Genomic DNA, 25,537 nt, shown 5'->3' with positions numbered 1-25,537 from the left:
TTCCTTCTGAACGTTTGTTTAATAAAAGTGTCACATTAGAGAAGTCGTCATCATACAAAGGACTGTGATAGACACATGAAGGGGAAAAAAGATGAATAACAGAGCTTAGTCAAGTGAAACGTTATAATGGCCTTATTAGTAATCAAATGGGTAAGACTAATAACATTCACAAATAACCATTTATAAATAGTTTAAAACTATTAAGTATTTCATTATTAGTAGACATTCATAGATGTATATAAGCCTTTAAAACATTTACAATGGTTTATTCATTGAAGTTATAAAGTGTAACCCACAAATGTTACCGTTGAAGAAAGTACTGCCCACACAAGGAGCACAATTTTAATTATTTTGATATTCCAACTATTGTGGGATGCAAAGCACATTTTAGACAAAGTTTCCACTCAGATGTCTTGAATCATGCTGATTTGGTGGAGGGGAGGACAGTACATATGACTAGACCAGGGATGGGGTCTCAACTTACTGTTGTGAGTTACAATAAAAGACAAAGTGCATCAGCAGTCAATTAGCCCAGGTCAGCTTAATTACCAAACTTGTAGAAAGCATGGTCGAATGACCGACCGGTTGATAATCAGTTACCATATTAAAAACTGCAAACATTTGCCTCCGCCCTATGGCAAAAAGTGTAGAATTGCAGGAAATTCACTTTAAAACTAAAATGTGTTCTCTTCACTGTCATGAGGGAGGAGCACTAAAATGTTTTGCTCGCAAGGTAGGCGGGGCAGATTGTGGGTAAGCAGGCCCACTGCATGGTGAGTTCAGTTTTTTTGTGCCCCCACCTATAGCCTAAGCTTAGCGTAGCATTGAAGTTGTTCCAGTGTATAAGGTCTCAGCTTGTCTGTGACATACCCAGTCATGCTTAAAAATAAATCACTGCTAGCTTGTGCGTTAGAGTGTTGATTGTACAGTCGTTTTGTATGGATGTCTTCACTTGTGGGCATACTAAATATATATATTTTGTCATAGTAATATATACTTTGTACATGTAAATCAATGTTTGAGTGCATTTACAAATGGTTGGTGGGGGCCCTGCGCTTGAAAGTGGTAGACGATACCAACACTTCCAATCACTTTAACTTAAGCAATTCTGCATGAATTGTTTTCCTGTTCCTTCCCCGAGAGGAGAACAAATCAGATGGCTGAATATTAAACTGCTAAAATCGCAACAGTATCAAGCAGGCGACCTACCATTCTAATATACATCTGGACAGTGGACACCAATAAGACATTTCTTAACATTGGGCAGCAGTTAAAATACCTCTATCCTATCCCATTGCAACACAGGGCTATAACATGTATTTTTCCATTTATTTTCACTATGGGGTTATCATCGATGATGTGGATCTGAGAGTGGAGCTTCTTGGCAATTGAAGCTTCATGGCAATTGTCATTAAAGATATGTCTATCACGAGACTGACTATCAACAGATAATAGATTTAAATAGTTAACACTGGCTAGCAAGTCTGAGCCAAACTGACCATGGCAGCACAATCTCACCACAAGCCGTCTCACCTTTAATACAACGGAATGGGCGAGGGACAGAAATCAGGTGTGCACAATCCTCAACCCATAGAAATACCAATTATATTCATTCTATTTCTGTGCCCCAACCTCCCCCATGAGATTAGTGTCCCAGTCTGCAGGACAGAGGGCCATCAATATCCTGCCAAACCGCACAGAAGACATTAAAAAAAAGAATTTAAAAAAAGTTCCTCCAATCTGGCAACCAATCTGTAGGTTTGATTCGTCGTGTTTGGGTAGCCTTGGAGGCATCGCATCATTCAAGTCTTTTTTTCGACACTTGAAAGACAGATCCAATGTCAATCCAAGTACACACGTTTGCGAAGCGCAGCAGAGTTCCGTGAGGGCGTCAACGGAGTCACTCGTGGACGTCCCAGATTTCAGACAGCAGCGGCGGGAGCTTCTTGTCCTGGAGGCGCAGGGCGAAGACCTGCTCAGAATGGACGCTGCTGAGGGTGCGGAGGCTGACCAGCTTCATGAGCATGCGTGGAAACATCAGGTGATCCTAGACAGAAGAGAAATAATTGTTTTTTTTTACCCAATTTCGTAATATCCAATTGTTTTTAGTAGTTCCTCTCTTGTCTCATTGCTACAACTCCCGTAAGGGGCTCGGGAGAGACGAAGGTCGAGAGTCATGCGTCCTCCCAAACACAACCCAACCAAGCCGCACTGCTTCGTAACACAGTGCGCATCCAACCCGGAAACCAGCCTCACCAATGTGTCGGAGGAAACACTGTGCCCCTAGCGACCTGGTCAGCGTGCACTGCGCCCGGCCCGCCACAGGAGTCGCTAGTGCACGATGAGACAAGGATATCCCTACCGGCCAAACCCTCCCTAACCCGGACGATGCTAATTGTGCGTCGCCCCATGGACCTCCCGGGCGTGGCCAGCTGCGACGGAGCCTGGGCTCGAACCCAGAGTCTCTGGTGGCATAATTCAGTTGTGGGGATCAATACATTTTGTATTTTTTAACCTAACATTTTCATTTCACTTTCTATTTGGATTTTCCCACTCATGACCTACATTTCAATACATTTCCTGTACCGACTGGAATTGAAAACGGAATTCAACTCAATGCGGACTCAAGGGTGCATGTGACAACTGAATCGTCAAAACCTACACATGGCGGCTTGTACAAGGTAAATCATTTACACTGCTCAAAAAAATAAAGGGAACACTAAAATAACACATCCTAGATCTGAATGAAATATTCTTATTAAATACTTTGTCTTTACATAGTTGAATGTGCTGACAACAAAATCACACAAATGATCAATGGAAATCAAATTTATCAACACATGGAGGTCTGGATTTGGAGTCACACTCAAAATTAAAGTGGAAAACCACACTACAGGCTGATCCAACTTTGATGTAATGTCCTTGTAAAACAAGTCAAAATGAGGCTCAGTAGTGTGTGTGGCCTCCACGTGCCTGTATGACCTCCCTACAACACCTGGGCATGCTCCTGATGAGGTGGCGGATGGTCTCCTAAGGGATCTCCTCCCAGACCTGGACTAAAGCATCCGCCAACTCCTGGACAGGCTGTGGTGCAACGTGGCGTTGGTGGATAGAGCGAGACATGATGTCCCAGATGTGCTCAATTGGATTCTGGTCTGTGGAACGGGCGGGCAAGTCCATAGCATCAATGCCTTCCTCTTGCAGGAACTGCTAACACACTCCAGCCACGTGAGGTCTAGCATTGTCTTGCATTGGGAGGAACCCTGGGCCAAACTCACCAGCATATGGTCTCACAAGGGGTCTGAGGATCTCATCTCGGTACCTAATGGCAGTCAGGCTACCTCTGGCGAGCACATGGAGGGCTGTGCGGCCCCCCAAAGAAATGCCACCCCACACCATGACTGACCCACCGCCAAACCGGTCATGCTGGAGGATGTTGCAGGCAGCAGAACGTTCTCCACGGCGTCTCCACACTCTGTCACATGTGCTCAGTGTGAACCTGCTTTCATCTGTGAAGAGCACAGGGCGCCAGTAGCGAATTTGCCAATCTTGGTGTTCTCTGGCAAATGCCAAACATCCTGCACGGTGTTGGGCTGTAAGCACAACCCCCACCTGTGGATGTCGGGCCCTCATACCACCCTCATGGAGTCTGTTTCTGACCGTTTGAGCAGACACATGCACATTTGTGGCCTGCTGGAGGTCATTTTGCAGGGCTCTGGCAGTGTTCCTCCTTGCACAAAGGCGGAGGTAGCGGTCCTGCTGCTGGGTTGTTGTCCTCCTACGGCCTCCTCCACGTCTCCTGATGTACTGGCCTGTCTCCTGGTAGCGCCTCCATGCTCTGGACACTACGCTGACAGACACAGCAAACCTTCTTGCCACAGCTCGCATTGATGTTCCATCCTGGATGAGCTGCACTACCTGAGCCACTTGTGTGGGTTGTAGACTCCGTCTCATGCTACCACTAGAGTGAAAGCACCGCCAGCATTCAAAAGTGACCAAAACATCAGCCAGGAAGCATAGGAACTGAGAAGTGGTCTGTGGTCACCCCCTGCAGAACCACTCCTTTTATTAGGGGTGTCTTGCTAATTGCCTATAATTTCCACCTGTTGTCTATTCCATTTGCACAACAGCATGTGAAATTTATTGTCAATCAGTGTTGCTTCCTAAGTGGACAGTTTGATTTCACAGAAGTGTGATTGACTTCAAGTTACATTGTGTTGTTTAAGTGTTCCCTTTTTCTTTGAGCAGTGTATATAACTAGGGCACTCACGTTTGGTCTCTTTATCATGATGTAAGAACGAAGTGCGTCCACATACGGCTGCTGCAGTCGCTCCACCAGTTCATGGTCCTGCACATTGGGCCGGTCTGGGAAACATACATATACAGCTGAATGTTTTATACCCAATACAATGCATAGATATGTTGAATATTACTTCCTACATATGGGGAAGGTCTTTGTAGTACCCAGGTCAAGACATTAATATTTTGATATCCCAAACTCTTTGTTTAGAATTCTTCCGCTTTTAGGCAAAGAGACCAGCGAGGAGAGTGAAAATAACTTTGATGGTGAACTTTCCGTGCCGCTACCATTCACTCAAAGTGGAAAATAGACATACGTAGTGAACTCCTCAGCAAAAGCATGCAGTGCCTTCAGAAGGTGTTCACACCTTTTTAGGATAAAAAGAAACAGAACAGAGCTAAGCACAGGCAAAATCCTACAGGTAAACCTGGTTCAGCCTGCTTTCCAACAGATACTGACAGACAAATACACCTTTCAGAAGGACAATAACCTAAACACACAATGCCACATATACACTGGAGTTGCTTACCAAGATGACTGAATATTTCTGAGTGGCCTAGTTACAGTTTTGACTTAAATAGGCCTACAATTCTATGGCAATATTTGAAAATGGCTGTCTAGCAATGATCGAACAACAAACTTGACAGAGCTTGAAGAATTATTGTAATAATGTGCAAATATTGTACAATCCAGGTGTGCAAAGCTCGTAGTGACTTACCCAGACACTCACAGCTGTAAATCGCTGCCGAAGGTGATTCTAACATGTATTGTGAATAGTTATGTAAATTAGATATGTTTTTAATTTTTCAATAAATTTGCTACATTTTCTAAACTTGTTTTCACTTAGTCATTATGTGGGTATTATATGTAGATAACATATTCAGTCCATTTTAAATAGGTCATAGGGTATGAATACTTTCTGAAGGCACTGCATCATTAACTGTCATTCTATTTATTGAAAAGTTTTTCAAAATATCTACAGCCACCTTATTACTTAATTTCCTGACCCCTGGTCATATTTTCACCTGAAACCTTGTAGAATCTTTAAAAACAGCGCTGTTCCCATGAATTTGTTCGTTTTCGGGACGCTTCCGCATATGATTACTAGGGATGCACAATATGTCAGTGACAATATTGGTATCGGCCGATAACTTAAATCGATATTGCAAAGAAAATATTTTATATTGGTATCGGCCCAGAATATCCACAAACGTGAGTCCCTAATGATTACGACAATGTCCAGACCTTTGTAATAAAGGGACCTTGCATATGGGCTCTGTTCCACACTAGCATACCACTTGACCTCTGACCTGCAGAGAAGATGTTAATGGCGATGAGCAAAGCATACTCCGCCTCGTCCAGGTGCAGGTCGTTCATGCCCTTGGAAAACTCAAATATGGGGTTGATAAACTCCAACTGCAGCCCTGAGGGGGATGAGAGGAGAGGGAAATACAGACAGAGGGAAACAAATATGGGTTAAGGGTAACAGGTCAATGTCTCTACAGAGTATGGCAGGGGTGGCGCCAAAGTTTCCTGGGGGGGGGGGGATCTTCCTTGATTTGAGGGAGGTGTGTGTGTATATACAAAAGTTTGGGGTCACTTAGAAATGCCCTTGTTTTTGAAAAAAGCAAATTTTTTGGTCCATTACAAAAACATCAAATTGATCGGAAATATAGTCTAGTCATTGTTAATGTTGTAAATTGCTATTGTAGCTGGAAACAGCTGATTTATGTAATATCTACATAGGCGTACAGAGGCCCATTATCAGCAACCATCACTCCTGTGTGCCAATGGCACGTTGTGTTAGCTAATCCAAGTTTAACATTTTAAAAGGCTAATTGATCATTAGAGTTGCAAAGAAAAAGCCATATCTCACAGGCCAATAAATAGAAAAGATTAAGATGGGCAAAAGAACAGACACTGGACAGAGGAACTCTGCCAAGAAGGCCAGCATCCCGGAGTAGCCTCCTCGCGGTTGACGTTGAGACTGGTGTTTGCAGGTACTATTTAATGAAGCTGCCAGTTGAGACTTGTGAGGCGTCTGTTTATCAAACTAGACACTAATGTACTTGTCCTCTTGCTCAGTTGTGCACCGGGGCCGCCCACTTCTTTCTATTCTGGTTAGAGACAGTTTGCGCTGTTCTGTGAAGGGAGTAGTACACCGCATTGTACGAGATCTTCAGTTTCTTGGCAATTTCTCGTATGGAATAGCCTTCATTTCTCAGAACAAGAATAGACTATCGAATTTGAGAAGGTCTTTGTTTTTGGCCATTTTGAGCTGTAATCGAACCCACAAATGCTGATTCTCAACTAGTCTAAAGGCCAGTTTTATTGCTTCTTTAAAATCAGGACAACAGTTTTCAGCTGTACTAACATAATTGCAAAAGGGTTTTCTCATGATCAAGTAGTCTTAAAATTATAAACTTGGATTAGCTAACAACGTGCTATAGGAACACAGGAGTGATGGTTGCTGATAATGGGCCTCTGTACGCCTATGTAGATATTCCATCAATTTAAATAAAAATCAGCTGTTTCCAGCTACAATAGTCATTTACAAAATTAACAATGTCTACACTGTATTTCTGATCAATTTGACATTATTTTAATGGGGGGGAAAAAGCTTTTTAAAAACTAAGACTTTTCTACGTGACCAAACTTAACGGTAGTGTATATACACACACTACCAGTCAAAAGTTTGGACACACCCACTTATTCAAGGGTGTTTCATGTTTTACTATTTTCTACATTGTAGAATAATAGTGAAGACATCAAAACTATGAAATCATGTACTAACCAAAGTGTTAAAGCTAAATATATTTCACATGAGATTCTTCAAAGTTGCAACCCTTTGCCTTGACAGCTTTGCACACTACGCATTCTCTCAACCAGCTTCATGAGGTGGAATGCATTTCAATTAACAGGTGTGCCTTGTTAAGTTAAATTGAGGAATTTTTCCCTCTTAATGCATTTGAGCCAAGCAGTTGTGTTGTGACAAGGTAGGGCTGGTAAACAGAAGATATCTCTGTTTGGTAAAATACCAAGTCCATATTATGGCAAGAACAGCTCAAATAAGCAAAGAAAAACAGTCCATCTTTACTTTAAGACATTGTCAGTCAATCCAGAAAATTAAGAACTTTGAAAGTTTCTTCAAGTGCAGTCAAAAACCATCACACGCTATGAAACTGGCTCCCATGAGGACCACCACTGCTTCACTGAGTTCAAGTAACAGGCACATCAACTGTTCAGAGGAGACTGCGTGAATCAGGCCTTCATGGTCAAATTTCTGAAACCACTACTAAAGGACACCAATAATAAGAAGACTTGCTTGGGCCAAGAAACAAGATCAATGGACATTAGACCAGTGGAAATCTGTCCTTTGGTCTGGAGTCCAAATTTGACCGCCATGTCTTTGTGAGAAGCAGAGTAGGTGAACGGGTGATATCCGCATGTGTGGTTCCCACCGTGAAGCATGGAGGTGGTGTGATGATCCTTTGCTGGTGACACTACCTGTGATTTACTTAGATTTCAAAGCACACTTAACCAGCATGGCTACCACAGCATTCTGTAGCAATACGCCATCCCATCTGGTTTGCTCTTAGTCCCACTATCATTTGTTTTTCAAGAGGACAATGACCCAACACACCTCCAGGCTATGTAAGGGCTATTTGCTAAGGCTATTTACTATTTGCTAAGGAGAGTGATGACCTGATGAAGAAAACTTGAATGAGTAGGTGTCCAAACTTTTGACTGGTACTGTATATAAAAAAAAAAAATTATTAAGTGGTAAAATGTCAGATAAAGACACGACTGATGCACATGGGGATATATTTGGTTTGTCTCCATGACAATCAGAAGCTGAGCTACGACCTAAAGTAAAGTCAAAGAAATTGGACTTTACTTGAGAAGTAATCTTGTGTGTGACTGTCGCTTTCAATTGATCTATTCACCTTTTTTTTTTTTTAAGATTGCGGGTTCATAAATTATAATAAAAACATTTAAGCTGAATAACATTTTTGGGAAGACGGGTATAGACTTAATTTTCCTTATCCATTATTATCCTCATCAAATAGCCTACCTAAAATATGTTATGAATCTTCTTAAACTACATGGAATTGCAGGAAATGACCTTCAAAAAAATAAAAGTAATTTATGTTAAAAAGGAGACCCTGGGGGGAAAAGGGTGGGAGCCCCTGAAGTATGGGGTACAGAACAAGAGGGAGTTGAAGGCGAGCAGCTTGTTTTTGACTGATTGCAGCTTGAATGTGGACCATGAACATCTCAGACAAACAAAATATGATGCTGTACCTGCTTTGGCAAAATCCTCCTTGTTATAACTGAAGTCCTTCAGGAACGTGATGCTCTCAATGGCAGGGTTGTATCTCCGCGATGTCTCCAGCAGCATGATCTGCCAAAAAACAAGGCACATCTCAGTGACTGGGGATCAAGTGTGAAACATCCTGCAAAGTAGATAATCTACTTGACATATTGAGACATGTGATCCTGAAAACCAACATAATGCTCTTGAGCCAGACATGATTCCACCCTCCCAGTGGTCTTGACTACAAGTGTTTTATTTGTGGGGGGTTTTAATAGGCGAAAGACAATATCAAGCCCGCATTTGGTATTACTGTATTTACCACTTAAACAAACCTGTGAGAATGTGAGGGGAAAGAGCAATACACTAGAAAAACAATGACTCACCTCAATGGTTGAGGTCTTCAGCAGGGCAATCTGGTCCTCTCTGGTGAGCTCTAGGAAGCCAGGCAACTGCTTGGCAAAGTCCACTATCTCCTGGACCGACATGATGGCCAGCTCAGTGAAGTGGGCAAAGCGCTGCTGCCGCACCTCCCTGTTCTGAGGGTCCTGACTCTGGGGCCACGGCTGGAAATTAGATGAGAAAACGACATCAATAGATTAATGAACAAATTATTAAATTACATTTTTAAAATAAAAACACCTAATACAATGCAGAAATTTCACCATGTGCTCAGAGCTGCTGAACTACCAAAAATTGTCTGGATGACAGTTAATTTGTCCAAAATTCAACAGTAAGAATATATTTGCAGTATTCTTGGCTAACATGTCTTTGAACATGCGGAGGTAGTGTGTAAATATTGTGGAATGCAGAAATGTTGTATTCCACCTCCACATCAAGATGAAGATTTCATACCAATTCTTACATTAGTGCAACTGTCAATCAATCAAAACTGTTTAAGATATCTAAGCATGCCATATGTTGGTAGTTTGCCCTGTGGCGTCAAAGGATTGGGACACTCCGAGACAATCACCGTGACTTTGGGCCGGTCGATGAACGAGCGCTTGTTGCACTGCTTCTGCATGGCCACCAGCTTCTCGATCATCTCCAACTGCTCGGGCGCCAGCGGGACCACCTCTGGCACTGGGGTGGGGGTCACCACGGCAGACGTGCGTGCAGTCTCTTCCTCGTTCTTCTTCATCTTTTTCACTCGGATCTGCTCCTCTGAGAGAACGCCTGTGGGTGCCAGGAACACAATCAGCACAGTAATGAAAAGTAGGAAAAATAAGTACTACCATAGTTTGGGAGGTACATTTCAATGATGTACTTCAGCTTTTTATAGAAAGTATCTTCTGTTTGTTTTTTTGAAAAACCCCTACATATCTAAGGAAAAGGTCCCAAAAAAAGCACAGGTATTTCTGAAGCTAAAGGTGTATATATATATTTTTTAAAATAGTAAAAAAGGGAACAGTGGCAACCACAACTCACATTGCTCCAGCATGCCCGCTTCACGGCACTTGCGCAGCCGGCACTGCTGGCACTTGCGGCGCATGTACATGTCCATCTCACAGCGGCCGTTGTTCTTGCACGAATATTGGGCACTCTTGATGACGCTGCGGCGGAAGAAGCCCTTGCAGCCCTCGCAGCTCAGCACATTGTAGTGGAAGCCTGAGGCCTTGTCCCCGCACACGCTGCACACCTCGTTTCCCAGCATCTTGGGGGCTGGACCCTTCTTCCTCTTCACCGGCTGGCCCTCTGTGGAAATACATAAAATATATGTACTATCAATAGATGATATGCAAATATCAGAGAAAACAGTAAATGCATACATGTACTGTCAATATACTATATGGAACTATCTGGGAAAATGTATGTATTCTAAATATATAAGATGAGACAGATTAGCCTGATGCTTGGACCAGTCTGACTGGTTTGATGACATTACTGAACACACAGGTGTCAGGTCTCCCTCACAAAATAGGTCTCTTGAACGCAAATGGGAATTTATAGATATACATAAGGTTAAATCAAACCAAAATACAAAAACATGCGCACCTGTGTTGGCAGGCATGCTGCCGGCGGGGTCGGCCTTGATGTCACTGGGCTCCATGGGCAATGGGCTGCTCTCCTCAGCTAGTGAGGAAGGCCTTTTCTGGGGGGAGCTGGAAAACCCTGCATGGTCAGGTGGTTCCAGGGGGAGGAGGTTGCCCTCATGCTTCATTTCTGCACTGCTGCGGTCGTCACCACTGCAGAGGCAGTCCAGCTGCAGCTCTGGGTCCCCGTCAAACACCTCACCTGTGATACGGGGCGGCAGATAGCCTAGTGGTTAGAGCGTTGGACTAGGAACCGAAAGGTTGCAAGATCGAATCCCCGAGCCGACAAGTTAAAAATCTGTCGCTCTGCCCCTGAAAAAGGCAGTTAACCCACTTCTCCTAGTCCGTCATTGAAAATAAAAATGTGTTCTTAACTGACTTGCCTAGTTAAATAAGAAGGTAAAACAAATAAAAACACACATTGTAGGGTGTCCAATCAAAAACGCATCTTTTGACCAATGGGTAAAATAATGTTAATTGTGTAGATTAGTGGTTGTCAACTGGTTTTGCCTCAGGACCCAAATTGAACCAGGTTGTCTCAGAAGCAACCCAATATTCACATCACAAAAAAAGAGTCACCAGAATACAATCTGGAAAACTATTTTTTTATGCTATATTGATAGCAAATGTAGCAATTATATGACAAGAGCTCATCCCTTTCCACCTCTTTCAATGTCAATAATAAAATGCCCATATTCTTGATGACCTCACTGGTTTGAGACCACAGATCTACCAGTAAATAGCACTAATAGCGCTACATTGAAAACAAATTACAGTAGTGAGTTCATACATCAGAACAACAAGTGTGAAAATGTAAGTACATTAACATTCCACATACCTGGTTTAAGTTCAGACTGGAGTATTATTGTATTTTACCCACGACACATTCAAAACGTTCAGTTGAGAATCGCTGGTGTAAATAATCTTTAAAACTCCAATAAATGTTTTACCCTTGTAGGATGGGCAGAATAAGGGTGACTGAATAAAAAGACAGAACCCAGCTGATGAATGGGAGATAATGTAAATTCACATCAACAGTTCAAGGACTCAGTCAGATCATGACTAAAACATGGGGCTCTCTTACCATGACCAACATCTGTGATATCAGTCGCAGACAGTGTGGACATCTTCTGCACAGCAGCTTGTCATTACGAAATCAAATCTGCACCTGGGGGTAATAAAAATAATATCATATAACTAATATAAGAGCCAATAGACACAAAAGACCACTTTATGTGAAGGAAAATGCCATAAAGAAGTGAAAAAGTAGAAAGTGTGCCAGATCAAGTGCGCCTCTACGTGTGGTCTCAATTAAATAGCCTGTAGACTAGGCTATATAGGATGCAGAAGCACAGCACTCGTCTTTAACTTCCTAAATATGATAGGCTATAGTTTAAATAGACTCCAACACCGACTGGAAATAGATTTTACACTGCTTGAAAATCATCCGGTTCACATTTAGTAGATGCTCTTATCAAGGGCACAGACAGGTTCACCTTGAAGGCTCGGGGATTCGAACCAACAACCTTTCGGTTACTGGCCCAACTCTAACCACTAGGGTACCTGCCGCCACAACTTATGCAAAATGTAGCTTAAGTCAAGAAAGTGGCTTCTCCTTTATTTCGCCCCAACTCCTCTTTCAAACTACGTCTACCCGGGTTGGCTGATATAGCCCAATAATACCACCAGCCGAATATAAAATGGGCCACGTAAGAATCTCTGGTATTTTAAACTATTTATTTGGCTATTTTTGTGCATTATAATTTTGACTAGATTTTCTCCTGTCAAAGCCATTCAACGCTTTTAAAGTCACAATTGGCCTCATGGTGAAATCCCTGAGCAGTTTACTTCCTCTCTGGCAATGGAGTTAAGAAGTATCTTTGTAGTGACAGGGTGTATTGATATACCATCCAAAGTGGAATTAATAACTTAACCATGCTCAAAGGGATATTCAATGTCTGCTTTTTACATTTTTTGCCATCAACCAAATAGGTGCCCTTCTTCGCAAGGCATTCGAAAACCTTCCTGGTCTGTGGTTGAGTGTTTGAAATTCACTGCTCGACTGAAGGATTAACAGATAATTGTATGTGTGGGTTACAGAGATCAGTCAATCAAAAATCATGTTAAACACTTATTGCACACAGAGTCCATGCAACTTAAGCAATTTTTTACTCGTGTCAAAAGGAGTTGAATAGTTGACAAGACATTTCAGCTTTTCATTCATTTGTTCAACTGTAGTTGAAAGTGTCGGTCCATCTGGCATTAATTTCAACATCCACAAATGTTGTTTGGTCCTTAATTGGACTTTAATTTGGCCCAAATCTAGACGTCCATGATTGGTTCAGATTTGGTCCGGTCCACATCTGAACAGATCATAGACGTCCAGGTTTCAAAAGTTTGAACAGTACAATAGGAGTATAGTACACTAAAGAAAAGTACAGTACTTTACTGTACTATAGAGTATAGTTCAGAACAGTACAATAGAATGGAGTAGAGTTTAGTACAGTACACAGTAGAGCACACTAGAGTTGAGCAGGGGTTGCATTAGAGTTCAGAAATCTACATTTTCAAAACGACCTTAAAAAAAATCTGCGTTATAAACCATTTAACCTGGGTTATATATTGAAAGTATATATAGAGTGATCAGGGGCGTGCAACTATAGTGTTCCTTCACAGAAAATACATTAGTGCAACACGTCATAAAATAGCTTAATTTTCATCAGATAACAGAAGTGCAACGCTATTTATAGCAGCCACAAGTAAAATGAGCTTACAATGAAAAAATAACTTTGTCAAAACTGTTCACGGCCATCATATTTCTAATGTTCATAATAGAAAGAATGTAGCTAGCTACATTTTGTAATGTTTTGTTTAAAGTTCATCTTGCATATTACCGGAAAAAAGTAGGTTACACCTAGAAAAGTAGCTACACATCAGTCAGAGCGTTGTCTGCTGATAAAAAAACTCCCATTTGTGAATTCTCATCCGAGTGGAGAAGTGCGACTGAAGTACAGAATTCATGCTTACAATATGTAGCATTTTAGATCTGCGTTAACAAAACGCAGCAAGATCATTCTTAAGCGGCTACATTTTGTGTGTGAAAAATGCTGAATTCTGAGTTAAGTGTACTCAACAGGGGTCGTGTTATGTAGTGTACCTATATTGTAATTACGGAGCTAAATTGTGCTGTACTTTGATGTCCAAACTTGCGCAACAGATGTCTATAATTGGTTCGGATTTGGTCCGGTCCAAAACCAACAAATTTGGTCTTGTATGGTGCCAGAGCTCATTAAAATAAATAGACAAGAGTGTAGAATAATACCCAAATATGCAACGGAGGATATTGCATATTTTTACCTTTGTGTAGCTATTAAGGATACATCACCATGAAGAGAATGACATTCATATCTAGAATTATGCAATTCTGTGTTGTACAGATCAGGGACCCATGATGAAATCCCATTAGCATAATTCTGTTACCGGGTGTAAATCCACTTTACTTACTGTAGTTCAATAACCAACTGAGATGTTCAACATGTCATGTCAGTTGTCACCCCATTCTTTCAGCAGACATCTTTGAATCTTAATTTGGAGCAGTTATTTAACATTTTTAGGAAAACGTGATGACTTTTGTTACTGAAATTCTGCTACCAAACTTTGCATCTGCACAGTTCGAGTAAAAGTGTTTTTATAAAATGTTCTGGGTCAATTCTTAAAAGTAGTCCTTGTGCATAGAGTTTGAGATTCAAATGTTTTTTTGATTGGTATCCATTTTAAGGGTCTCAGCGCAATTCCATTACTGTGGAACTGCCCATAACTAGGGCTTTAGTGATGTTGAAAATTTAGAAGACATTGAGGTTAAGTGGGTTGAAATCTTCCTAGAAGTCTGAAAAACATTACAAAAATGCTGTCTTTATTCATAAAAATATATATATATCGAATGTTCCATGTGGTCTATATTAAAGGGCGCTTCATTTAATCTAACAGGCATTAAAATATCAAAGAGATGCGAATTGTACTCTATTTGTAGAACAATTGATACCAACTGATTCTTTAAGAACATATAAATGCCTCATGAGTTTAGTTCAACTGTCCCCATCAGAACCCAAAGCTGCCGTTATTTACAAACATTAGAGTAAAGTAAGTGTAAACAAACTGTATAGCCCCAAAACTAAATGGTCAAAATTATACAATGTCGCAAATTTAATTTTGCACTAGTTGGCTGTACCTGCAACAAAAACACCAGTATTTTTCCTTCATCAGCATTGTTCAAACATGATCAACTAAGAAAAAAGCAGGACGGCAGGTGGCCTAGATTAAGAGCGTTGGGCAAGTAACCGAAAGTTTGCTGGTTTGAATCCCCGAGCCGATTAGGCGCCATCTGTTGATGTGCCCTTGAGCAAGGCACTTAACTGTAATTGCTCCTGTAAATCACTATGGATAAGAGCGTCTGCTAAATTACTATCATTTGTAACACTTTTAGCTGATTGCAGTCTGCCCTAGCTTCAGATATGAGTATTGACATTGATTCAATTAAACATTTTGGCAAATGTAGGCATAATTTTAAAAATAATTAAAAAACAGACATAGCATAGACCTGTTACTCGTTTAAGCGGCACAAGTGTATTGTGTGTCAGTGTGTTTAGATTTACCAGAGAGACCGTTGAATTGGGCATCTGGTGTTCAACATACCTTTGAAGTAATTGTTATGATCGGTCCATCTTGCCCATGTGAGACTGAAACCTCATTCAATGTGGCTGCTACCCTGGCATTGACAGATGAACAGCTTTAAAAGGACAGGCCTGTGTGTTCCACTCAACAACAAAAATACTAAATCCCTCTGTCCTCGGTCACGTGGAAGTTTTACGACAATAATATCTTCAGAGAAACAAACCCTTCTGCTTGTCAACACTCTGTGGGAGTCAGAGAGAAACAGAAAAAGGGAGTGAGGGGAGGCAGGGTGAAAACGGGAACACAGGAGAGGTAACTATCGGTCAATTGCATGGCTCTGAAATCCCCATAGGGCCTTGTGTTGCTCAAGTCTTTTCCTCTTGGAGTGTGTCTAACCAGCCACTTCTCACAAAAACAAAAAAAAAATGGGCCTAAAGTAGGCTAGTTAACAGAGAACTAACCAATCACAAATTAGGGTGTAACAGTAGACTATTTGTACAGAAACGTTTGGTACGGGGACTGCAGGTCTACCCTCATTGTGAACCCAAATTAATAGAAAAAAATATTTACAAAATTTTTAAAAAACACTAGGCCTATAGGCTATGCCGGGTTGCAGGCATATGCCGCGAGTAAATCTGAGCTGAAAAACACATTTCAGGCTATTCCGTTAAAACAAAGCACGTTGTAATCAAAATTCTAATCTTAATTGGCGAATTTGAAACTGTGCTTTTGTGAGACGCAGCCAGGAACTAGTTTAAACCTCCAGTTTGGGAACATTGAGACTTCCCAGTTTACAACAGCGAAGGACAGGGAGTTGATAAAACGTTAACAGTATGTCGCCACGCTCAACGAGAATAGCCTTCGCAGCTGCCAACACCTCAAATATGTCTACACAATTCAGGGCTCTCGCCACCGCCTGGGATCGAACCCGGGTCTGTATCGCAGCCGGTCGCGACCAGGAGACCCACAAGGTGGCGCACAATTGGCCCAGCGTCGTCCGGGTTAGGGGAGGGTTTGGCAGGCTGGGATGTCCTTGTCCCATCGCGCTCTAGCGACTCCTTGTGGTTGGCCGGGCACACCGACTTTGTCACCAGCTGTACAGTGTTTCCTCTGACATATTGGTGCGGCTGGCTTCCGGGTTTAGCGGACATTGTGTCAAGAAGCAGTGCAGCTTGGCAGGTCGTGTTTCGGAGGATGCACGGCTCTTGACCTTTACCTCTACTGAGTCCGTACGGGAGTTGCAGCGATGGGACAAAACTAACTACCAATTGGATATCACAAAATTGGGGAGAAAACATTTTTTCAAATACTTTACTATGTAATTACAGATAACTCCAAAGAACTAATGAAGTAGTATTTTCCCACCACTGCTTTTTACAAATTGATTATTGGGACAAACATTATTGAAATAGTATTGTAATATGTAACTATCACTACCGACAACCCCAAATAGGCTATAGTTGTTTTAATCCATTGTTTTTAAAACAAGTTTCAAAATAAGTTTAAAACTAGCTTTTTGATATCATGGACTGTCAGTTGTATCCATCGCACTATCTATGAATGTGAGAGTGATTAGGCCTATATTTCTCCCAGACCATTTCTAAAGAGTTACGGCAAGAGCGGCTGGGCTGCCATTGAGATGAAAAACTAAGGAAGGATTGTTACATTAAAGACTTTTTGCCTATTCAAATGTACTGTGTCCTAGGCTAACAATTTCCACTTTGGAGGACAGGAAAGCTGCAGCTGGTTTGAAAGCTCGAGTTGACTGGGTGAATGAGGTTCTTTGGGCTGTGGGCCACTGACCTAAAGTCACCTCACTCAAGTCCAATGCTCTGTTGAGCTTGTCAGGTACCTTTGTCCAGGGAATGAGTGCTACTGTTCTCAAAGACATGTAGAATTCATATCATAGGAGGCATTCACAATACATTTTAAAATCTTAAGGGGAAATCTGCATTAACTACATCCATTTTTTTTATTTTATTCATGATATACACCCACTGATTCCTGAAGAGGCCTAATTCAAAAACCTGAAAGATATCCTTTTGGTCATAATAGATTATGAATGTATTCCCATGGCTTGAGGGAGTGGACATTGAGGTAGGAAGTAAGGAATATGCCCTTTAACCTATTTTATTCTGTACTTTATTCTAAGCCTGTCATGAGAACTATATGGAACGATCCCCTCACTTGTAAACATGGGATTGTTACTGAACAATTGTGATGATTACCATTCAAAGCATTAATAAAAATACAAAATGTTGCTAATGCCCAAGTTTCAGTACCTCCTTTGATGGGGAGCATGCATGTGAGCACGTACAATCTCACAGTAAAAGGCAGCAGAAGACTGAGCTCCATCACAGTAGAACATCTAGTGCCAGTAAGCAAATTGGGTGTAACTTTTATTTTTCGCCTGAACGTCACATCAGCAGATGTAACTCTACTGGTTAAGCAAAAGTACTCCATACTCAGCACCGAAAACAGTGTGTGAAAGGAAGATACAGTAACGTTAGCAGATTGACTATCCAAAAAAAAATCACATTTTAGGGAATTTAAGGTAGAGAACTAGTCATTCTATTCCTATGAGTTTAGCCTCCGTTGACCCACTGAGGAAAGAAAAGTAACATCAAATTAAATTTCCCACACACACACACAGGTAGAATTGGACACGGACACAATCACTAGCTTTGCTAGCTAAAGGGATAATGTGATGCTCAATTAGCAGTTACCGTATAGGTACTGTTTGGAGTAGCACAGAGAACTTTTGACCAACCATAACGATACTATCCTCATTCTCAAGTTGGCCAAACATGTACAGTGCATTGTGAAAATATTCAGAACACTTCCCTTTTTCCAACATTTTGCTACGTTACAGCCTTATTCTAAAATTGATTAAATAATGTGCAATCTACACACAATACCCCATAATGACAAAGCAAAAACAGATGACATTTTTACAAAAGTATTATGTAAATAAGGTATTTCTGTTTTAAGTATTCAGACCTATTTCCACGAGACAGGTCCATGCTGTTTCCATTGATCATCCTTCAGATGTTTCTACAACTTCATTGGAGTCCACCTGTGGTAAATTCAATTGACTGGACATGATTTGGAAAGGCACACCGATCTATATATAAAGGTCCCGCAGTTGACAGTGCATGTCAGAGCAAAAACCAAGCTGTGAGGTCGAAGGAATCGTCTGTAGAGCTTCGAGACAGGATTGTGTCATGGCACAGATCTGGGGAAGGGTACCAAACCATTTCTGCAGCATTGAAGATCACAAAGAAAACAGTGGACTCTATTCTTAAATGGAAGAAGTTAGGAACCACCAAGGCTCTTCCTGGAGCTGACCGCCCAGCCAAACTGAGCAATCGGGGGAGAAGGGCCTTGGTCAGGGAGGTGGCCAAGAACCCGATGGTCATGCTGACAGAGCTCCAGAGTTCTTTTGTGGAGATGGGAGAACCATCTCTGCAGCACTCCACCAAATCAGGACTTTATGGTAGAGTGGCCAGATGGAAGCTACTCAGTGAAAGGCATGACAGCCCACTTGGTTTGCCAAAAGCCACAAAGGGCTCTCAGACCATGAGAAACAAGATTTTATGGTCTGCTGAAACCAAGACCAACGTCACGTCTGGAGGAAACTTGGCACTATCATGCTGAGGGGATGTTTTTCAGAAACAGGGACTGGGAGACTAGTCAGGATCCTTGATGAAAATCTGCTCCAGGATGCTCAGGTCCTCAGACTGGGGTGAAGGTTCATCTTCCAACAGGACAATGACCCTAAACACACAGCCAAGACAACACGAGTGCTTCGGGACAGGTTTCTGAATGTCCTTGAATGGCCCAGGCAGAGCCCGGACTTGAACATCTCTGGTGAGACCTGATAGAGCTTAACGATCAGCAGAGAAGAATGAGAGAAATTCCCCAAAAAAAGGTGTGCCAAGCTTGTAGCGTAATACCCAAGAAGCCTCGAGGCTGCAATCGCTGCCAAAGGTGTTTCAATGAAGTACTGAGTAAAAGGTCTGAATACTTTTGTAAATGTGACACATTTTTGCTTTGTCATTGAGGTATTGTGTGTAGATTGATGAGGGGGAAGAAAAATACATTTTAGGCTGTTACTTAACAAAACGTGGAAAAGGTGAAGGGGTCTGAATACTTTCCGAATGCACTGTATCTTCTAAAAAAAGTCAGTGTCCAGTTTCAAGTGGTTCGTTGGAGCATTTTCTAAATTCAGTTATTAAAAGAAATCCATGTTTTCCTTCATGAAGAAATCCAACAGTGTGTACGTCGCCATCTTGTCTAATTCAAATATTCTGTCATTGATCGAGACAGGTGAGTGTCATAATGGCATACTGCACTTTTGGGTGGACCCACTGGAGTGTATCTTTTGTTTTTACCTTTATTTAACAAGGCAAGTCAGTTAACAACAAATTCTTATGTTCAATGAAGACCTAAGAACAGTTAGTTAACTGCCTTGTTCAGGGGCAGAACAACAGATTTTTACCTTGCCAGCTCTGGGATTCGAGCCAGCAACCTTTCGTTTACTGGCCCAACGCTCTAACCACTACGCTACCTGCCATGTGAAGCATGCGTTTATGTATTGTTCTATATACCGGTATGTGGAAGAGAGGGAAAGATTGACATGTATGGTTATTGAGGTTGGACAGGGATGGAAGGGATTTGGGGGATGGGGGAGGGTTTGTTAACAGTTAGCTGGGCTCTTATTTTCTTAGTAGTACAGGATTAGGTAAGAGGGTTTAGTTTCTCTGAATGTTTCTTTATTAATTTAGTCTCTAAGCTGTGATTGACTACACTACAGTAGGTGGCAGCATGCATCTCTAACGTTTGTTCGCAGACCGCTATAATCTTATAGAAGGGGTAGACACTAGAGGTCGACCGATTATGATTTTCAACGCAGATACCAATTATTGGAGGACCAAAAAAAGCTGATACCGATTAACCGGACAATTTTTTAATAATAATGACAATTACAACAATACTGAATGAACACTTATTTTAACTTAATATACAGTGCCTTGCGAAAGTATTCGGCCCCCTTGAACTTTGCGACCTTTTGCCACATTTCAGGCTTCAAACATAAAGATATAAAACTGTATTTTTTGTGAAGAATCAACAACAAGTGGGACACAATCATGAAGTGGAACGACATTTATTGGATATTTCAAACTTTTTTATCAAAAACTGAAAAATTGGGCGTGCAAAATTATTCAGCCCCCTTAAGTTAATACTTTGTAGTGCCACCTTTTGCTGCGATTACAGCTGTAAGTCGCTTGGGGTATGTCTCTATCAGTTTTGCACATCGAGAGACTGACATTTTTTCCCATTCCTCCTTGCAAAACAGCTCGAGCTCAGTGAGGTTGGATGGAGAGCATTTGTGAACAGCAGTTTTCAGTTCTTTCCACATATTCTCGATTGGATTCAGGTCTGGACTTTGACTTGGCCATTCTAACACCTGGATATGTTTATTTTTGAACCATTCCATTGTAGATTTTGCTTTATATTTTGGATCATTGTCTTGTTGGAAGACAAATCTCCGTCCCAGTCTCAGGTCTTTTGCAGACTCCATCAGGTTTTCTTCCAGAATGGTCCTGTATTTGGCTCCATCCATCTTCCCATCAATTTTAACCATCTTCCCTGTCCCTGCTGAAGAAAAGCAGGCCCAAACCATGATGCTGCCACCACCAAGTTTGACAGTGGGGATGGTGTGTTCAGGGTGATGAGCTGTGTTGCTTTTACGCCAAACATAACATTTTGCATTGTTGCCAAAAAGTTACATTTTGGTTTCATCTGACCAGAGCACCTTCTTCCACATGTTTGGTGTGTCTCCCAGGTGGCTTGTGGCAAACTTTAAACGACACTTTTTATGGATATCTTTAAGAAATTGCTTTCTTCTTGCCACTCTTCCATAAAGGCCAGATTTGTGCAATATACAACTGATTGTTGTCCTATGGACAGAGTCTCCCACCTCAGCTGTAGATCTCTGCAGTTCATCCAGAGTGATCATGGGCCTCTTGGCTGCATCTCTGATCAGTCTTCTCCTTGTATGAGCTGAAAGTTTAGAGGGACGGCCAGGTCTTGGTAGATTTGCAGTGGTCTGATACTCCTTCCATTTCAATATTATCGCTTGCACAGTGCTCCTTGGGATGTTTAAAGCTTGGGAAATCTTTTTGTATCCAAATCCGGCTTTAAACTTCTTCACAACAGTATCTCGGCCCTGCCTGGTGTGTTCCTTGTTCTTCATGATGCTCTCTGCGCTTTTAACGGACCTCTGAGACTATCACAGTGCAGGTGCATTTATACGGAGACTTGATTACACACAGGTGGATTGTATTTATCATCATTAGTCATTTAGGTCAACATTGGATCATTCAGAGATCCTCACTGAACTTCTGGAGAGAGTTTGCTGCACTGAATGTAAAGGGGCTGAATAATTTTGCACGCCCAATTTTTCAGTTTTTGATTTGTTAAAAAAGTTTGAAATATCCAATAAATGCCGTTTCACTTCATGATTGTGTCCCACTTGTTGTTGATTCTTCACAACAAAAATACAGTTTTATATCTTTATGTTTGAAGCCTGAAATGTGGCAAAAGGTCACAAAGTTCAAGGGGGCCAAATACTTTCGCAAGGCACTGTAATAAATCGATAAAATAAATTTAGCCTCAAATAAATGAAACATGTTCAATTTGGTTTAAATAATGCAAAAACAAAGTGTTGGAGAAGTAAACGTGCAATATGTGCCATGTAAGAAAGCTAACGTTTCAGTTCCTTGCTCAGAACATGAGAACATATGAAAGCTGGTGGTTCCTCTTAACATGAGACTTCAATATCCCAAGGTAAGAGGTTTTAGGTTGTAGTTAATATAGTATTTATAGGACTATTTCTCTCTATACCATTTATATTTCATATAACTTTGACTATTGGATGTTCTTATAGGCACTTTAGTATTGCCAGTGTAACAGTATAGCTTCCGTCCCTCTCCTCTCCCCTACCTGGGCTCGAACCAGGAACACGTCGACAACAGCCACCCTCGAAGCAGCGTTACCCATCGCTCCACAAAATCCGCAGCCCTTGCAGAGCAAGGGGAACAACTACTCCAAGTCTCAGAACGATTGACATTTGAAACGCTATTAGCGCGCAACCCGCTAACTAGCTAGCCATTTCACATTGGTTACACCAGCCTAATCTCGGAAGTTGATAGGCTTGAAGTCATAAACAGCGCTGTGCTTGCGAAGAGCTGCTGGCAAAACCCACGAAAGTGCTGTTTGAATGATTGCTTACGAGCCTGCTGCTGCCTACCGTCGCTCAGTCAGACTGCTCTGTCAAATCATAGACTTTATTATAACATAACACTTCGCGGCTGAGCTGTTGTTGCTCCTAGACCTTTCCACTTCACAATAACAGCACTTCTAGTTGACCGGGGCAGCTCTAGCAGTGCAGAAATTTGACGAACTGACTTGTTGGAGAGGTGGCTTTCTATGACTGTGCCACATTAAAAGTCACTGAGCTCTTCCGTAAAGCCATTCTACTGCCAATTTTTGTGTATGGAGATTACATTGTTGTGTGCTCGATTTTTATACACGTCAGCACCGGGTGGGGTTGAAATAGCCAAATCCACTAATTTCAAGGGCTGTCCACATACTTTTGTTAATATAGTGTATATTGAGCAATATATTTGGAACCTCAAATAGCAATACATTTGCAGTATTGAATCACAATACGTCTCTTCTCAGCAACTATGTATTGTGACAATATTGTATCATGAGTTCCCTGGCAATTCCCAGACCTAGTTTTTCCACACAGATTCCATCTCAGCCTCATGACATCATATTCATTAGAGTTGAATCCAATTGGAGGAAGGCATCCTAATGGTAGCTTGTTACTTGGACAGGTTTGAATTATTTTGTAATTGTTGTCTAGATCCTTGAGGCATTGAAATTTAGCAGTTGAATGACACACAATGAGTCTTTTGTAGTCTGCTACAGGCTGTTTTCAGTAGAGGTCGACCGATTTATGATTTTTCAACGCCAATACTGATAATTGGAGGACATAAAAAGCATAAAAAGTTTAACTGTGTTAAACCAAACAGTACCTCTGACCGGGCAACTCCAGAAGGTGTATTTCCTTCTGTTGAAGCCATTCTGTTGTTGATTTACTTCTGTGTTTGCATCACCCAACTTCTGTTGAGCTTCAGATAGCCTAATAACTTAACATTCTCCTGTAAAATGTCTTGATAAACTTGGGAATTCATCTTTCGGTCAATGACAGCAAGCTGTCCAGGCCCTGAGGCAGCACCGAACCATGATGCTCCCTCTACAATCCTTTACAGTTGGGTTGAGGTTTTGATGTTGGTGTGTTGTGCCTTTTTTCCCTCCACACGGGTAGCCTAGTGCAGGTAGCCTAGTGGTTAGAGCGTTGGACTAGTAACCAAAAGGTTTCAAGATCGAATCCCCGAGCTGACAATGTAAAAATCTGTTGTTCTGCCCCTGAACACAGCATTTAACAAGGCACTGTTCCATGAAATTAATCATGTGCTTAACTAGTTAAATAAAGGCTAATGGAACATAATTGTTAGCCCGTTACAATCTGCTAGCTATGCAATCAATCACATTGAACAACCCATGTTCAAAAACAACTAATCTCATTTGTAATAATTCTGTCTGAAAAGTTGAGCACGGGCTCCATTAGTCACCAACATCTTTGATGTCAAATTTAGCGGCAGGGTAGCCCAGCGATAAAGAACCTTGTTCGAATCCCCGAACCGGCTAGGTGAACAATCCGCCGATGTGCCTAAATCGCTCTGGGTAAGAGCGTCTGCTTAATGGCTAAAATGTACCTATGAAATTGTACCTCGCTAACTTATGTGACAACATTGTCCTGCTATTGAAGTTATGTTGCAATATGGCAAGATCCCAACGTACGATTTCGCAATCAGGGCATGACCATTGGGGTAGTTAGATAGCTAACGTTAGTTAACTACATTGTTTTCTGATGACATCAGTTATGTTGACGTTAGCTGGCTAAATAGGTAGCGTTAGCTAGGTAACTACTAGTAGCTAGCAAGTTGTTAACGCAACAAGCTAAGCACAACTCATTTAAACTTGACAAACACTTCACATTTTAGCTGTTAGACGTCTTCTGTGGCTCGTCGTGCGTTTTTCTATAGCTAGTTAATTAGAAAAGAGCTTACTAGCTAATGTTAGCTCGTTCGGTAAACTAATACAGACAGGCTTAGCACGCTAACGTTAACTAAGGCTCAAGGGCTAACTCTGGCTGGTGGTGGATTCTAGCTACCAAGTTCGTCAGCTAGCTATTCCAGTAGACCGAAAAAGACAACTGTATCATGTCTAAACTGGCATCTCAAGACAAACTATCCTAAGCAACACAAAAAGGTCAGAATTGGTGGCTTGCCTGAGTTTGTAACCGATAGTTACCCCGTTTCGTAGCGACTAGCCAGACAGATCCCGCGAAGTCCTGCTGCACGGTTGGTGTATTCAATCATGTGACTTGAGCAGGAAATAGGTAGAGCTAGGCCTAAATAAATTTCACCCGACGCAAAGATTTGTCAGAGTTGACACATAGCTAGACACAACTAAAATACATTATTACGAATGCCACATATTTAACTGCACCAGCCTCGGCCTTGTCCAAACACTTCTAATCGATAGCACATGACGTCACAACGACAATTTATAAACTCACTCCATTTTGAAGAGGGATCGCAATGTATGCTGCTTTCAAAACAACTGTGAACTCGAAAAACTACGAGGTCAAATTATGACCTCGGTGATCTTCATGTGGAGATATAGAAAGAGGCCCGATTTCTGGAGTTGGAATTCCAAATTGGAAGACTGTTCAAATTTCGGACCGTTCAAATCAAAGTTAGTTTTTTTTCCGAGTTCCAAGTTGTTCTGAACGCGGCAGTATTTCTGGAATATGTGGGGACTTTAGCAAACGATATCATTCCTGCCATGGTTTTATTTAATTTGTTTAACCTTTATTTTATCAGGGAGTCATACTGAGACCAATGTCTCTTCTACAGATGAGCCCTGGGTGACAAATTACAGACAATTCACATCAAAATATAAATACGAAAAGCAGAGCAGAAAGAAAACACGGTCAAAGAATGTATTTCCATGTTAAATCACAGAGGTCATGGTGGTGTGGAACCATGCTCATCCTCCAGGCGGCGAAAATGAGCA

At 41.5% G+C, this 25,537-nt stretch overlaps 1 protein-coding gene across 6 annotated transcripts; it reads right to left on the bottom strand.

The window, feature by feature from the left end:
* On the bottom strand, positions 1–25,065 carry LOC112248987 (oxysterols receptor LXR-alpha). 6 transcript variants are annotated; one of them, XM_042320879.1, is made up of 11 exons: positions 24,747–25,064; positions 15,341–15,408; positions 11,733–11,816; positions 10,611–10,850; positions 10,044–10,310; positions 9,589–9,791; positions 9,002–9,181; positions 8,606–8,705; positions 5,596–5,724; positions 4,271–4,365; positions 1–2,047 (listed from the first exon to the last, which is right to left on the bottom strand). In XM_042320879.1, exons 3-11 carry the CDS (start codon positions 11,773–11,775, stop codon positions 1,901–1,903), a joined length of 1,404 nt encoding a protein of 467 aa, XP_042176813.1. In that variant the 5' UTR covers positions 11,776–11,816; positions 15,341–15,408; positions 24,747–25,064; the 3' UTR covers positions 1–1,900. The 6 variants fall into 6 exon arrangements, with proteins under 6 accessions (XP_042176813.1, XP_024274255.1, XP_024274257.1 ...); XM_024418487.2 differs by having other exon boundaries at positions 15,341–15,561; positions 24,770–25,064; XM_024418489.2 differs by having other exon boundaries at positions 15,341–15,413; positions 24,770–25,064.
* Positions 25,066–25,537: the final 472 nt, after the last annotated feature.

The sequence above is a fragment of the Oncorhynchus tshawytscha genome, linkage group LG04 (assembly GCF_018296145.1).
Source record: "Oncorhynchus tshawytscha isolate Ot180627B linkage group LG04, Otsh_v2.0, whole genome shotgun sequence".
In the NCBI taxonomy this organism is placed as follows: domain Eukaryota; kingdom Metazoa; phylum Chordata; class Actinopteri; order Salmoniformes; family Salmonidae; genus Oncorhynchus; species Oncorhynchus tshawytscha.
This window is presented reverse-complemented; position numbering and strand designations above follow the sequence as displayed.

Coding starts and splice junctions, on each gene's coding strand:
- LOC112248987 (XM_024418491.2), bottom strand. CDS start 11,775: ATGTCCACACTGTCTGCGACTGATATCACAGATGTTGGTCATG. Junction 10,311..10,610: donor CAGCATGCCTGCCAACACAG/GTGCGCATGTTT, acceptor GTATTTCCACAG/AGGGCCAGCCGGTGAAGAGG. Junction 5,725..8,605: donor GGAGGATTTTGCCAAAGCAG/GTACAGCATCAT, acceptor CATCCCCCTCAG/GGCTGCAGTTGGAGTTTATC.